General features: G+C 40.6%; 1 protein-coding gene across 7 annotated transcripts in view; it reads left to right on the top strand.

Moving 5' to 3' along the window:
* Positions 1-7,888, top strand: part of PDE7A (phosphodiesterase 7A) — a 137,760-nt gene extending 129,872 nt beyond the window's left edge. For 6 of the 7 annotated variants that reach the window (XM_078352528.1, XM_017965370.4, XM_035277291.3 and 3 more), the window contains 2 exons: positions 210-290; positions 4,872-6,692. In XM_078352528.1, the coding sequence (XP_078208654.1) occupies positions 210-290; positions 4,872-5,077 (287 nt within the window). In that variant the 3' untranslated portion in view covers positions 5,078-6,692. Of the gene's footprint in view, positions 1-209; positions 291-4,871; positions 6,693-7,751 lie in introns of those variants that run through there. The other variant, XR_004735424.3, reaches the window with a different exon arrangement.
* The last annotated feature ends 4,568 nt before the right edge of the window (positions 7,889-12,456 follow it).

The following is a 12,456-nucleotide window of genomic DNA, read 5'->3' as shown; positions in this document are numbered from 1 at the left end:
TTTGCATTTAAATAAAAATATTGGTTTGGCAATCTCTTCTGTGTGTGAATAACTTAAAATTTTAAAAAGAACTAATTGTGAAGCTGTCCTTTCATGAGGATTAAGTATATTTTTCCCAAGAAATGCACAGGTATGGTGAAGTCTTTAAATATATATTTAACCAATAGATATTCTTCATATTAATACCTCTCTTTTTTTTTATTGTATAGGAGATATAGAAAAAAAGTATCATTTGGGTGTGAGTCCACTTTGCGATCGTCACACTGAATCTATTGCCAACATCCAAATTGGTAACTATTCATATTTTGATATAGCTGGTTAGAAAAATGCCACTGATTTTAATTTTATCAAGAAGGGAAATATATTTGAAATATAAAAATATTAAAATTATGCTCATTTCTGTTTTTTTAAATAATTTAAAAAATTTTACCCTTTGTTCCTTGTTATTGCTCTTCTAATTTATTCTCGTTTAATTTTAGGATGTAAAAAGCATTTTTTTGCAGAATAGGCCGCAGCAATAACTTGTTTCTGTTCTTATGTAAATAAAAATCCACTATTTGCCCATGTAGAAGCTTCTTTTGCATAAAAGTCAAGACTGCCATTTAAAAATGGATAGGTAAACAAAGAAATAACAAAAATAAATAAATAGATGAAATAAGAATGGATAGGTAACCCACTGAGCCTTATCATAATACAAAGACCAGCTTCAGCCACTGCGTTTCTGGACTCTTACCACTGCTTATTGATGAAATCTGACTCTGCAACATCTTAGACAGGCCCTTATCATCTAGCTTCACATGCTCTGCAGCCATCTTGCCTCAACTTCCTTCTGTGTTTCCCAAGTCCACGCTGTTCTTTTGCTCTCTGTGCCTCACCAGTCCTTTCCATGTGCCTTGTAGAGTTATTTTTCTAGAAGAGCCAGCTCAAAAGTCACCTTCTCCAGAAGCTGCTCTCCACTTGTCTCAGGCAGAGTCAGTCACTTCTCCTTCAGATTCCAAAGCACCTGATACACTTAGTTGTGTATTCCTGGAGCCTAGCACCACACTGGAAGCAAGAGGCCCTTGAGAACTGTGTATTGAGTGAATAAATAACTGTAATATTACAGAAAGCATAATGAAAATGTCCTGTAACTGAAGTATGTGTAGCTCGTTGCAGAAGAGCCCAGGAAAGATTGACTAGAATTGAGCAAAGGGCAGTAGTTCAACAAGGAATTGAGGGAGGAGTGTAATATGGTGGCTGGGGGGGAGGGCCTTTGAGAAGCAGACTGAACACAGCAAAGTATGTGCCCAAACTTCAGAAAGATGAGATTTCCAGAAACTCAGAAGGTAGCACAATATATGGCATCACACTCAGAAAGAAAGACCATGTCATGGGGCCAGAAATTGAGAGACGTAATTCTTACATTATGATCGCAGTGGATACTCACGGAAGAAAGTGGGTAGTGGCGGATTTGACCTCAGAGTGACAGGTAGAGAAGGGAAGAGTGTGCAAAAGTGTGGCCTAGACTTTAGGAGTGTTAGAGATGTCAAATCTCCCAGAGAGCTCAGACTGGCCAGGAATGCTGAGGGTAGCACATGCTTTTCTTTTGGAAGGTTAGTGAATCAATTTAGAACCAGATCTGCTTTGTCTTGATTTTCAAATAGAATAATCTTCAAATGCAAAAGAATACATTAGAAATGGACAAAAGTGGCCAGGCCTGGTGGCTCACGCCTGTAACCCTGGCACTTGGGAGGCTAAGGCAGGCAGATCGCTTGAGATCAGGAGTTCAAGACCACCCTGGCCAATATAGCAAAACCCCATCTCTACTGAAAATACAAAAATTAGGTCGGGCATGGTGGCTCAAGCCTGTAATCTCGGCACTTTGGGAGGCTGAGGTGGGCAGATCACCTAAGGTCAGGAGTTCGAGACCAGCCTGGCCAAAATGGTGAAACCTCATCTCTACTAAAAATACAAAAATTAGCCAGGCATGGTGGCCCATGTCTGTAATACAGCTACTCGGGAGGCTGAGGCAGGAGAATTGCTTGAATCCATGAGGCAGAGGCTGCATGTACCACTGCACTCCAGCCTGGGTGGCAGAGTGAGACTCCATCTCAAAAAAAAAAAAAAAAAAAAAGCTGGGCATGTTGGCTACTCAGAAGGCTAAGGTAAGAGAATCACTTGAACCCGGGAGGCAGAGGTTGCAGTGAGCTCACATCATGCCGCTGCATTCCAGCCTGGGCAACAGAGTGAGACTCCATCACTCCATCTCAAAAAAAAAAAAAGGACGAAAGAGAATTGAACTGAAGACAGGTGAATGGGTAGTCACCTCAGTTACTTTAAATATTAAATGTCTTTTCTTCTGAGTAAATTACTTCCTTGCTTATTGGGAGAACTTGCAAATGAGATTTAAAACATCGCAATTTTTATAAAGTAACAAAAGCTAAAACCCTTCCACTGTTCATCTTAAGCTATTGATCTCATCAGTGTTGTACAGATCTAGAATGGGTTGTCAGGGATAAGGTCACTGATCTGATGGTGATTATTGACATCTGCTGACTCCACACAGCAACCCTAGAGGACAGGTGCTTCGAGCATCCTCATTTTTAGATGGTTTGCCCACTTCATGCAGTTAACAGGTTTTCGTGTTGGGCTTCAAATCCAGGTCTTTCTGACATCAAATCCCAGCCTCTTAACAACTCACCAAGAAGTGATTACTACTTCCCAGCATGGGGGCAGTATGTACAAGTCACGTTGAACTAATACAGTTTCCTTCTTTGATAAGGAATATTAATTTTGTTGAACAAGAAAGTATCATGTACTGGATTAAGAGTAAGGCATTTGACAAGGCGCCCGGTGAAGTCTGTGAAGAGAAAGTAGAGGCTTGTGGGGCTAGTACAATTAAATGGATTCACACATGGCTGAACAGCTGTGTGCAAGGTACTCATTAATAGAGTCCTGCCCTCCGAGAGAGAGGCTGTGTTTATGGCTCTGGCCTGTTCATTTTTATCAGGTATTTAAGACCTAAAAGAAAGTTTAGGTTAACATAGAGCCAGAAGTGATACAGCTAATTGGCTGTTGGAGGTAAGATTCCCCAAGGATCTCATCCAGTTGGAACAGTGAAGGGGATGAAATAAGATGAATGGTGTGAAACCTATGATAATTAGGGCCTGCATGTGGGTACACAACTCCAGTGGCTCATGACCTTATGGCATGTAGGAAAGACAGGCTTTGGGTGGCTGGCTCAACATGACACAGTGGCGTGAGGATGGCTGCCAGAAAGTCACTGTGTGCTGTGTAATGACAGTTTTCTGTTTGTTATCTCTTTATCTTCACCAGAACATAAGCTCCTTGAGGGCAGGGATCAGGTCTGTCTTACTGCTGTATACCCAGCCACTCTGGCACAGTGTCAGGCACACAGTAGGTTCTCAGTAAATATGGGTAGAGGGAATGGATCAGTGAAAGAAAGAAAGCCTTATTGCGCATACCATAGTTACTGTTTCAGATACCATAATTATATACACTTAAAAAAATTCAGCCATGAGACCATACATGACTTTCCTAATTAAAAGTAGTGGTTGCTAATTGCTTTAATTCTGATGAGATTCTTATGTTGGATAAATGGAACCTATGTTGTGTGTGGTCCACATGGTATTTTGCTGCAATGAGAGTCTTGGATATGAAGAAGATTTTTAAAGCAGTGGTAGAATCTGAATGTATATTTTCCCCATTCTTAATAGATCAAAACGTGAAAAAGGTGTCATTTGTTCCCAATACATAATATGATTTGATTGGTACCTATTTTCTAGAGGGCTTCTTGTGACCCTCTGTAAGGTGCTGTTTAGTATTAAGTCAGATCTAATGTGCTGTATAACCTAAATGCAAACAATCCTGAAATCATTTTCCTTTTCAGACAGTGAATTCAGGGAGTTTATAGGTATTGTTTATAAAATAAGTCTCTGGTACACATTTGGTGTTCACGTTAATGATTTTTTCACTAACGTCACCTATTTTTAGAGTGAATTTTTTTTTTTTTTTTTTTTTTTTTTGAGACTAAGTCTTTCTCTGTCGCCTCGACTGGAGTGCTGCAACAGTGTGATCTTCGCTCACCACAGCCTCTACCTCCCAGGTTCAAGTGTTTCTCCTGCCTCAGCCTCCAGGGTGGCTGGGATTGCAGAAACCACACCACCATGCCTGGCTAATTTTTTATATTTTTAGTAGAGACAGGGTTTCACCATGTTGGCCAGGCTGGTCTCAAACTCCTGACCTCGTGATCCGCCCGGGCTGGCCTCCCCAAAGTGCTGGGATTACAGGCGTGAGCCACTGCTCCTGGCCTAGAGTGACTCTTATCATAAGGTTTTGCTTTATAAATTCTGAGTTAAATAAAATGACCAATTGTAATCATGATCAGGCATCAAGATTCCATCGCTGAGGGGTAAAGCAGTAGACTACCACCAGCTCCACTTCAGTTCAGGCCCCATCACCCACAGTCCTGGAGGATACCCCTTCTTAGCCTCCAGTTGTTACACTGCAGCTCTGTCTCAAGTGGGGTTATGCCCTGGTATCCTCAGAGTTGATATGGCAGTGTGTGTTTGCTTAAGTAGAAGAATGTAGTTGTGCCACTGAGAAGGGTAACGGGGAAAAGATTTGATATGTTTATCAGTTAACTTTTACTTAAGGTTCCATTGAGTTACTTAACAAATCAGTTCTTCAAAGCAGATACGTACATTACAGACCCTGTCACCTACACTCACAGAGGAATCTTTTGAAAAATAAGATTTAGGTAATAGTGGAGTAGGACATAGGAAGGTTAATTAACACTGTATAGATGTTGTTTTAAAGATAGAGTTTCAGCACATATGCTAATAACTTTTTCTCCTATTTATTTTCTCCAGGTTTTATGACTTACTTAGTGGAGCCTTTATTTACAGAATGGGCCAGATTTTCCAATACAAGGCTGTCCCAGACAATGCTTGGACATGTGGGGCTGAATAAAGCCAGCTGGAAGGGACTGCAGAGAGAACAGTCCAGCAGTGAGGACACTGATGCTGCATTTGAGTCAAACTCACAGTCATTACCTCAGGAAAATCGGTTATCGTAACCCCCAGAACCAGTGGAACAAACTGCCTCCTGGAGGTTTTTAGAAATGTGAAATGGGGTCTTGAGGTGAGAAAACTTACTCTTGACTGCCAAGGTTTCCAAGTGAGTGATGCCAGCCAGCATTATGTATTTCCAAGATTTCCTCTGTTGGATCATTTGAACCCACTTATTAATTATAAGACCTGAACATACAGCAATATGAATTTGGCTTTCATGTGAAACCTTGAATATGCCAAGCCCAGCAGGAGAGAATCCAAAAGGAGTAACAAAGGAAGTTTTGAGGTGTGCCACGACTTTTTCAAAGCATCTAATCTTCAAAACGTGAAACTTGAGTTGTTCAACAACAGTCTCTTGGAATTTAAGCAGTCTGATGCAACAGTGTGTATCTTGTACCTTCCACTAAGTTCTCTCTGAGAAAATGGAAATGTGAAGTGCCCAGTCTCTGCTGCCTCTGGCAAGACAGTGTTTACAAATCAACTCTGAAAATATTGGTTCTAAATTGCCTTGGAGCATGATTGTGAAGGAACCACTAAAACAAATTTAAAGATCAAACTTTAGACTGCAGCTCTTTCCCCCTGGTTTGCCTTTTTTCTTCTTTGGATGCCACCAACACCTCCCATTTGCTATAGTTTTATTTTGTGCACTGGAAACTAAGCATTTATTATAGAGTACCACCAAGCTTTCACTCCAGTGCTGTTTGGCAATGCAATTTTTTTTTAACAATTAGTTTTTAATTTGGGGCGGGAGGGGAATTACACCAGTGTCCTAGCTGTTAATTATGATTCCGCAGTGAAGACATTGCATGTTGTTTTCACTACTGTACACTTGACCTGCACTTGCAAGAAAAAGGTGGAATGTTTAAAACACCATAATCAGCTCAGGGTATTTGCCAATCTGAAATAAAAGTGGGATGGGGAAGTGTGTCCTTCAGATCAAGGGTACTAAAGTCCCTTTCGCTGCAGTGAGTGAGAGGTATGTTGTGTGTGAATGTATGGATGTGTGTTTGCGTGCATGTTTGTGCATGTGTGACTGTGCATGTTATGTTTCTCCATGTGGGAAAAGATTGAAATGTAAGCTTTTATTTATTATTTTAGAATGTGACATATGAGCAGCCACACTTGGGGGAGGGGAAGGTTGGTAGGTAAGCTGTAACAGATTGCTCCAGTTGCCTTAAACTATGCACAAAGCTAAGTGACCAAACTTCTCGTTTTGATTTGAAAAAAAGTGCATTGTTTTCTTGTCCCTCCCTTTGATGAAACGTTACCCTTTGACGGGCCTTTTGATGTGAACAGATGTTTTCTAGGACAAACTATAAGGACTAATTTTAAACTTCAAACATTCCACTTTTGTAATTTGTTTTAAATTGTTTTATGTATAGTAAGCACAACTGTAATCTAGTTTTAAGAGAAACCGGTGCTTTCTTTTAGTTCGTTTGTAATTCCCTTGTTACTGTAAAAGACTGTTTATTAATTATGTTTACAGTTTGTTGCAACAGCCATTTTCTTGGGAGAAAGCTTGAGTGTAAAGCCATTTGTAAAAGGCTTTGCCATACTCATTTTAATATGTGCCTGTTGCTGTTAACTTTTGATGAATAAAAACCTATCTTTTCACATTTATCTTTGATATTTACCTTATAACTCAATCCTTTGGAAAACACAATGCTAAATGACAAGGATGTCAAAGTTAGCCTCTTGGCTCTTGCACTCACTCCTCAGATGTTTACTCAGTCCAAGCTTCTCTGCTATCGTCTCACCTTGCAAGAGAGTAAGTCGAAGCCCAGTTAAGGTTGTTCATAGTCTTGACTAACACAGGGGAGAGGTCAGCTTTGAGCTAGGCCTTTTGTTCCCACAGTGGTGAACTGCATTAGACACCAGCAACTCTTGCAAGTACTAAAATACTACTTATACTTATTTCTATCAATCATTGGCCTTTTTAAAGTAATAAGAAAAGGTCACTCCATTCTACTTGATTGATATCAATGCAAGAAAGGTACCACTTTGCTGTTCCTATATCTTCCCAGGTCCAATTCATTAGAACGGATATGGTGCAAACTTCTAAGTCAAACACATTAACACATTACTTGTATAGAAGAGCAATGATGTCACAGAGTGCAAGCCACATAATTTTCAGCTTTCTAGTAGCCATATTTAGAAAATATGGAATTAATTTTAGTAACATCTTCCAGTACATCCACAATATTGTATCATTTTAAAATGTTAATGTAAAAACAATGAGATGTTTTACATTCTTCTCGGGGGTACTAAGTCTTTGAAATCCAGTGTGTATTATGTACTTAGAGCACATCTCAATTTGTTTGGACTCGTCTCATCTCCGGCACCCAATATCCACATGTGGCTAGTGGCTGCTGTGTTGGACAGTGTGGGCATAGAGGTCTGAGGGTAGTAGACTAATTTGGTCAACTGGTCACTCTTGTGAGATGGCCAGACCTTGGCCAATATTTATTGTGAACAGAAAGTCTGATAAACTCACAGATATTTAAAAACTCAGGCCCAGTGTTTCAGTACATAGAGAGTGGAACTATCATGGCAAACCCACATTAATCAAGCTCATGGTAACTGATATATATATATATATATATGTATATATATTTAAAACACTATCAATATTTTAATTTACAATGAGAAATGTAACTATCAATTATTCTCTCCCTTTAGGCAAATCTTCTGGGAAGCCAAATTATGATCAGCTGGTGAACATGGATTCTGAGCAAGGGAAGCAAGTTGCCTCGTGCACCCATGTCCCTTTGTGGATATATCTGCTGTGATATTCATGTTTGTGGACCAGGGTGCCCTCTTCCCCTGGAAGGTGCTAGAGATTCTCTGCCAGTAGTTGTTTCTGCACATCAGCTTCTGATTGGAACATCCATTAGATACGTCATTACCTCCAGCCTTGTTTCAGTTGAGCTCACCTGGGCTCCATTCTGCTTGTATACATATGATTGCTTCTGCTCTGCTCCATTGTTTCTTACAGTTTAAAACTCAAGAGTTCCACATTCTCAGGGGAACCCTGGGTGTTGCTCCCATTTCCTGCCTACACATATAATAAACCATTGAAAAGTTGTGTTTTATTATGTATATACATATATATATATATATATGTGTATATATATATATATATTTTTTTTTGGAAACAGGGTCTTGCTGTTGACTAGGCTAGAGTGCAATGGCATGATCACTGCAGCCTCCACTTCCTGGGCTCAAGTGATCCTCCTACCTCAGGCTCCTGAGTGCCACAACACCCAGCTAATCTTTAAAAAACATTTGTATGGCTGGGCATGGTGGCTTACACCTGCAATCCCAGCACTTTGGGATGCTGAGGCAGGTGGATCACCTGAGGTCAGGAGTTCAAGACCATCCTGGCCAACACGGTGAAACCCTGTCTCTACTAAAAATACAAAAATGAGCCAGGCATGGTGGCAGGCGCCTGTAATCCCAGCTACTCAGGGGGCTGAGGCAGGAGAATTGCTTGAACCCTGGTGGCAGAGATTGCAGTGAGCTGAGATCGTGCTACTGCACTCTAGTGTGGGCGACAGAATGAGACTCCATCTAAAAAAAAAAAAACTTTTCTAGAGATAGGGTCCCACTTTGTTGGCTTGACTGGTCTTGAACTCTTGGGCTCAAACAGTCCTGCCACCGTGGCCTCCCAACGTGCTGGGATTACAGGTGTGAGACACTGCATCCAGTCTATTGCCTGACTTCTTAAATAAGACCTGTATTACTGGAATGTTGGTTTTTTTCTAGAAATTTTTTGGGAAACAGTTAAATATTTGAAAGATCACTTTTTTTAAAAAGCAAGTAAATATTACAGAACAGAATGCAAAATTCACACAGGAGACGTCTAAAAACAGTTGTCACCCTTTGGGTCTCTTGACTCAACATTTTAGGGGCTGAGGGAGTCTGCTCTAGGACTAAAAGGTCCTTGGAGAGAAAATTTTGACAAGTCCTAACTTTAAAAAATAAAAATTGGTTCCTGGTCAATATTTGTACTCACTATAAATGTGATGGTTTGTAACGATCCTCTTTGTATAAAAGTAGAAGTCGTATTTTATGTCCTTTGCAAACGGGAAATATATTTGTACCTGAGGTACAGATTAGAGGTGCTAGTAATTCCTTAAAGATTCTGAAAATGGTCTCTTTTTCCAAAATGCTTTCTTGGTTTCTATTAAACTTTCTATTTTCTTAAAGCTTTTACATCAGATATTTCCAATGTTTTCAAGCATGTATAAATATTTTAATGTATAAATGCTGTTTAAAACCCCCTCAATCGGTATCTCCTGACTGAGATCACAGTGACCAGTAGCTAATAGGAATTCAGTATTGCTTTCAAAGAAATGTGCGTATTAATCACTGTAGCATTGGCATACATTTGAAACACGGAGTAGTATAGACCTCTGCAAGACTTCGCTGTGCCTTGCTAACTTGGGTCATCTAGAAGGCCCCCAAGATCCATGGACTACAGGTGGAAGGACCACCACTTGGGAGTGGGCTGATGGAGAGCACACAGCAGGGCTCCTCCATCTTCCTGGTTCCTGTGCTCAGCATAGGGCTGGTGTAAATTGGGCCATCAATAAACGTTTGTAGAACAAATTAATTTGGAATTAATGTGTTCCCTTTTTAGCTATCAATTTATTACTAAGAGATTATATTGAAACTCTTCCATCTATATTGGAGTCATGTGGTAAGCAGTATCCAAGTTTCTGTTTGCAGCGGATGGCACTGGATGTAATGAAGAGGGGATTAAAAATTACAAACCTTGGGTTCTGTTCTCACCATGTCGGTGACAGTAATATGTGCAATGTGTAATGTAATATGGAAGGTTTCTGTGTGGTACAACATGAGTAGTGTTGGGTTATTGTTTAGGAGAATGTAAGGTTTCATTCAGGTCGTGATAAAAGTGACGCTGTATCTAGTAATTCTTGTATTTTTTAAATTGTTGGCCGGACATGGTGGCTCATGTCTGTAATCCCAGCTCTTTGGGAGGCCGAGGCAGGCAGATCACCTGACATTTGAGACCAGCCTGGCCGACCTGGTGAAACTCCATCTCTAAAAAAATAGAAAATTAGCTGGGCATGCTGGTGTGTGCCTGTAATCACAGCTACTGGAAAGGCAGAGGCAGGAAAATCATTTGAACCGAAGAGGCAGAGATTGTAATGAGCTGAGATTGTACCACTGCACTCCAGCCTGGGTGACAGTAAGACTCCGTTTCAAAAAAATAGTTAATATCTATAACAGATAAAGTTACTTAGACTTCAAATTTGATTCTAAAATAGTTTTAAATGTTCATTATGCTACTTTATGTAAAATACCTTCATCAGTTACACATTTTAGTCTTATAACTATACTTCCTAAGTTGCCCTGAAACCCACCTTAAATAGAATTTTTTTTTTTTTTTTTTGGTAGATGGAGTGTGTCTGTTGCCCAGGTTGGAGTGCTGTGGTGCAGTCTCGGCTCACTGCAACCTCTGCCTCCCAGGTTCAAGCGCTTCTCTTGCCCCAGCCTCCCAAATAGCTGGATTTAGAGGCGTGTGCCACCACGCCCCACTAATTTTTTTGTAATTTTAGTAGAGATCTTTGACTATATTGGTCAGGCTGGTCTTGAACTCCTGACCTCGGGTGATCCACCCTCCTCGCCCTCCCAAAGTGCTGGAATTACAGGCATGAGCCACTACACCCAGCCACTCCAGTTTTTAACATTAGATTTCTTGTTGGCTATACTTTAAAATTGAGGCACAGTGATGTAATTGGTTTACTGAAGCTTTTCACTGCTCCCATCAATAAGGCTTTGCCAAAACATTCCATCTTGTATTACAACACCTATCTTTAAGCTGTACATTTATTTACATGACATTTCTGAACACAGATCTGAAGTATTTCTTTATTGTTGAGCCATGTCCTATAAAGAAGCAGGAGACTATAATGATTTCCCAAGTTCCCTTAACTTAGTTGAAATTAGTAAAAGTTACAGACCTAAAGATGAATGTTTAGAAGGAAATACTGCGAAGGACAGTGCTTGCCTTAGTCCACTCAGGCTGTTAGAACAGAGAACCAGAAACTGGGTGACTTATAAACAAGTTATTTTCCCTCACAGTTCTTGAGGCTGGATAGAATGGTCATTTCTGGTAAGCACTATCTACAGCTTGTCAGACCTAGGTTTGGGTCCTTAGGCAGGTTACCTAATCTTCTGAGTGGCTCCCTAACTTATAAAATGTCTACTCCTTAAAGTAAAATTATTGACACATGGTAAGTGCTAAATCAAAGGTCACTATAGCTATTCTTAGTTCATTTCTTGATAATTTCTGCTTCTATAAATGCATGGATACAACTGTACCTCATGACATCTTCATTTGGGCTCCTGGCACTGACTCTAGAGGCTTCCTACTCAAATTCATGAGGGAGAATCTGATTGGAACAGCTCATCAGGGCTGTGTCCTGGCTTACAGAGCAGTCTGCAGTACCAGGCATGCCCCGTGCAGAAGGGAAGGCAGGGACTGGCGGTATCTGGGCAGCACAGCCCCCAAGGTTAGTGCCTTATGCTCTTCTCTCCCCTTGTGCTCACGCTAGTATTTCACAATGATTTTAAACCATGCTCTAGTTCTATCCTTTTTCACCCTTAAAATGATACCTCATTTTTACGACATACTATCCTGGGGAATACACCTTGTGGTTACTTAAGAGGGGTGGCCATTAGGCAACATTAACAGAATTTTTTTTTAATTGTACTTTAGGTTCTGGGGTACATGTGCAGATCATGCAGGATTGTTGCATGGGTACACATGTGGCAATGTGGTTTGCTGTCTCCATCCCCCCATCACCTACATCTGGCATTTCTCCCCATGTTATCCCTCCCCGACCTCCCCACCCCCGCGCTGTCCCTCCCTTGGCCCACCCCAATAGACCCCAGTGTGTGATTCTCCCCTCCCTCTATGTGTTCTCATTGTTCAGCACCCACCTATAAGTGAGAACATGCGTTGATTTTCTGTTCTTGTATCAGTTTGCTGAGAATGATGGTTTCTATCCATGTCCCTATGAAGGACATGAACTCATCGTTTTTTATGGCTGCATAGTATTCCATGGTGTATATGTGCCACAATTTCCTTGTCCAGTCTATCATCGATAGGCATTTGGGTTGGTTCCAGGTCTTTGCTATTGTAAACAGTGCTGCTGTGAACATACGTGTGCATGCATCTTTATGATAGAATGAGGTATAATCCTTTGAGTATATCCCCAGTAATGGGATTGCTGGGTCAAATGGAATTTCTATTTCTAGGTCCTTGAGGAATTGCCACACTATTTTCCACAATGGTTGAACTAATTTACACACCCACCAACAGTGTAAAACTGTTCCTATTTCTCCACATCCT

The sequence above is a fragment of the Callithrix jacchus genome, chromosome 16 (genome assembly GCF_049354715.1).
Source record: "Callithrix jacchus isolate 240 chromosome 16, calJac240_pri, whole genome shotgun sequence".
Classification (NCBI taxonomy): Eukaryota; Metazoa; Chordata; class Mammalia; order Primates; family Cebidae; genus Callithrix; species Callithrix jacchus.
The sequence above is the reverse complement of the archived record's forward strand: the minus strand, read 5'-3'. Positions and strand labels throughout refer to the sequence as shown.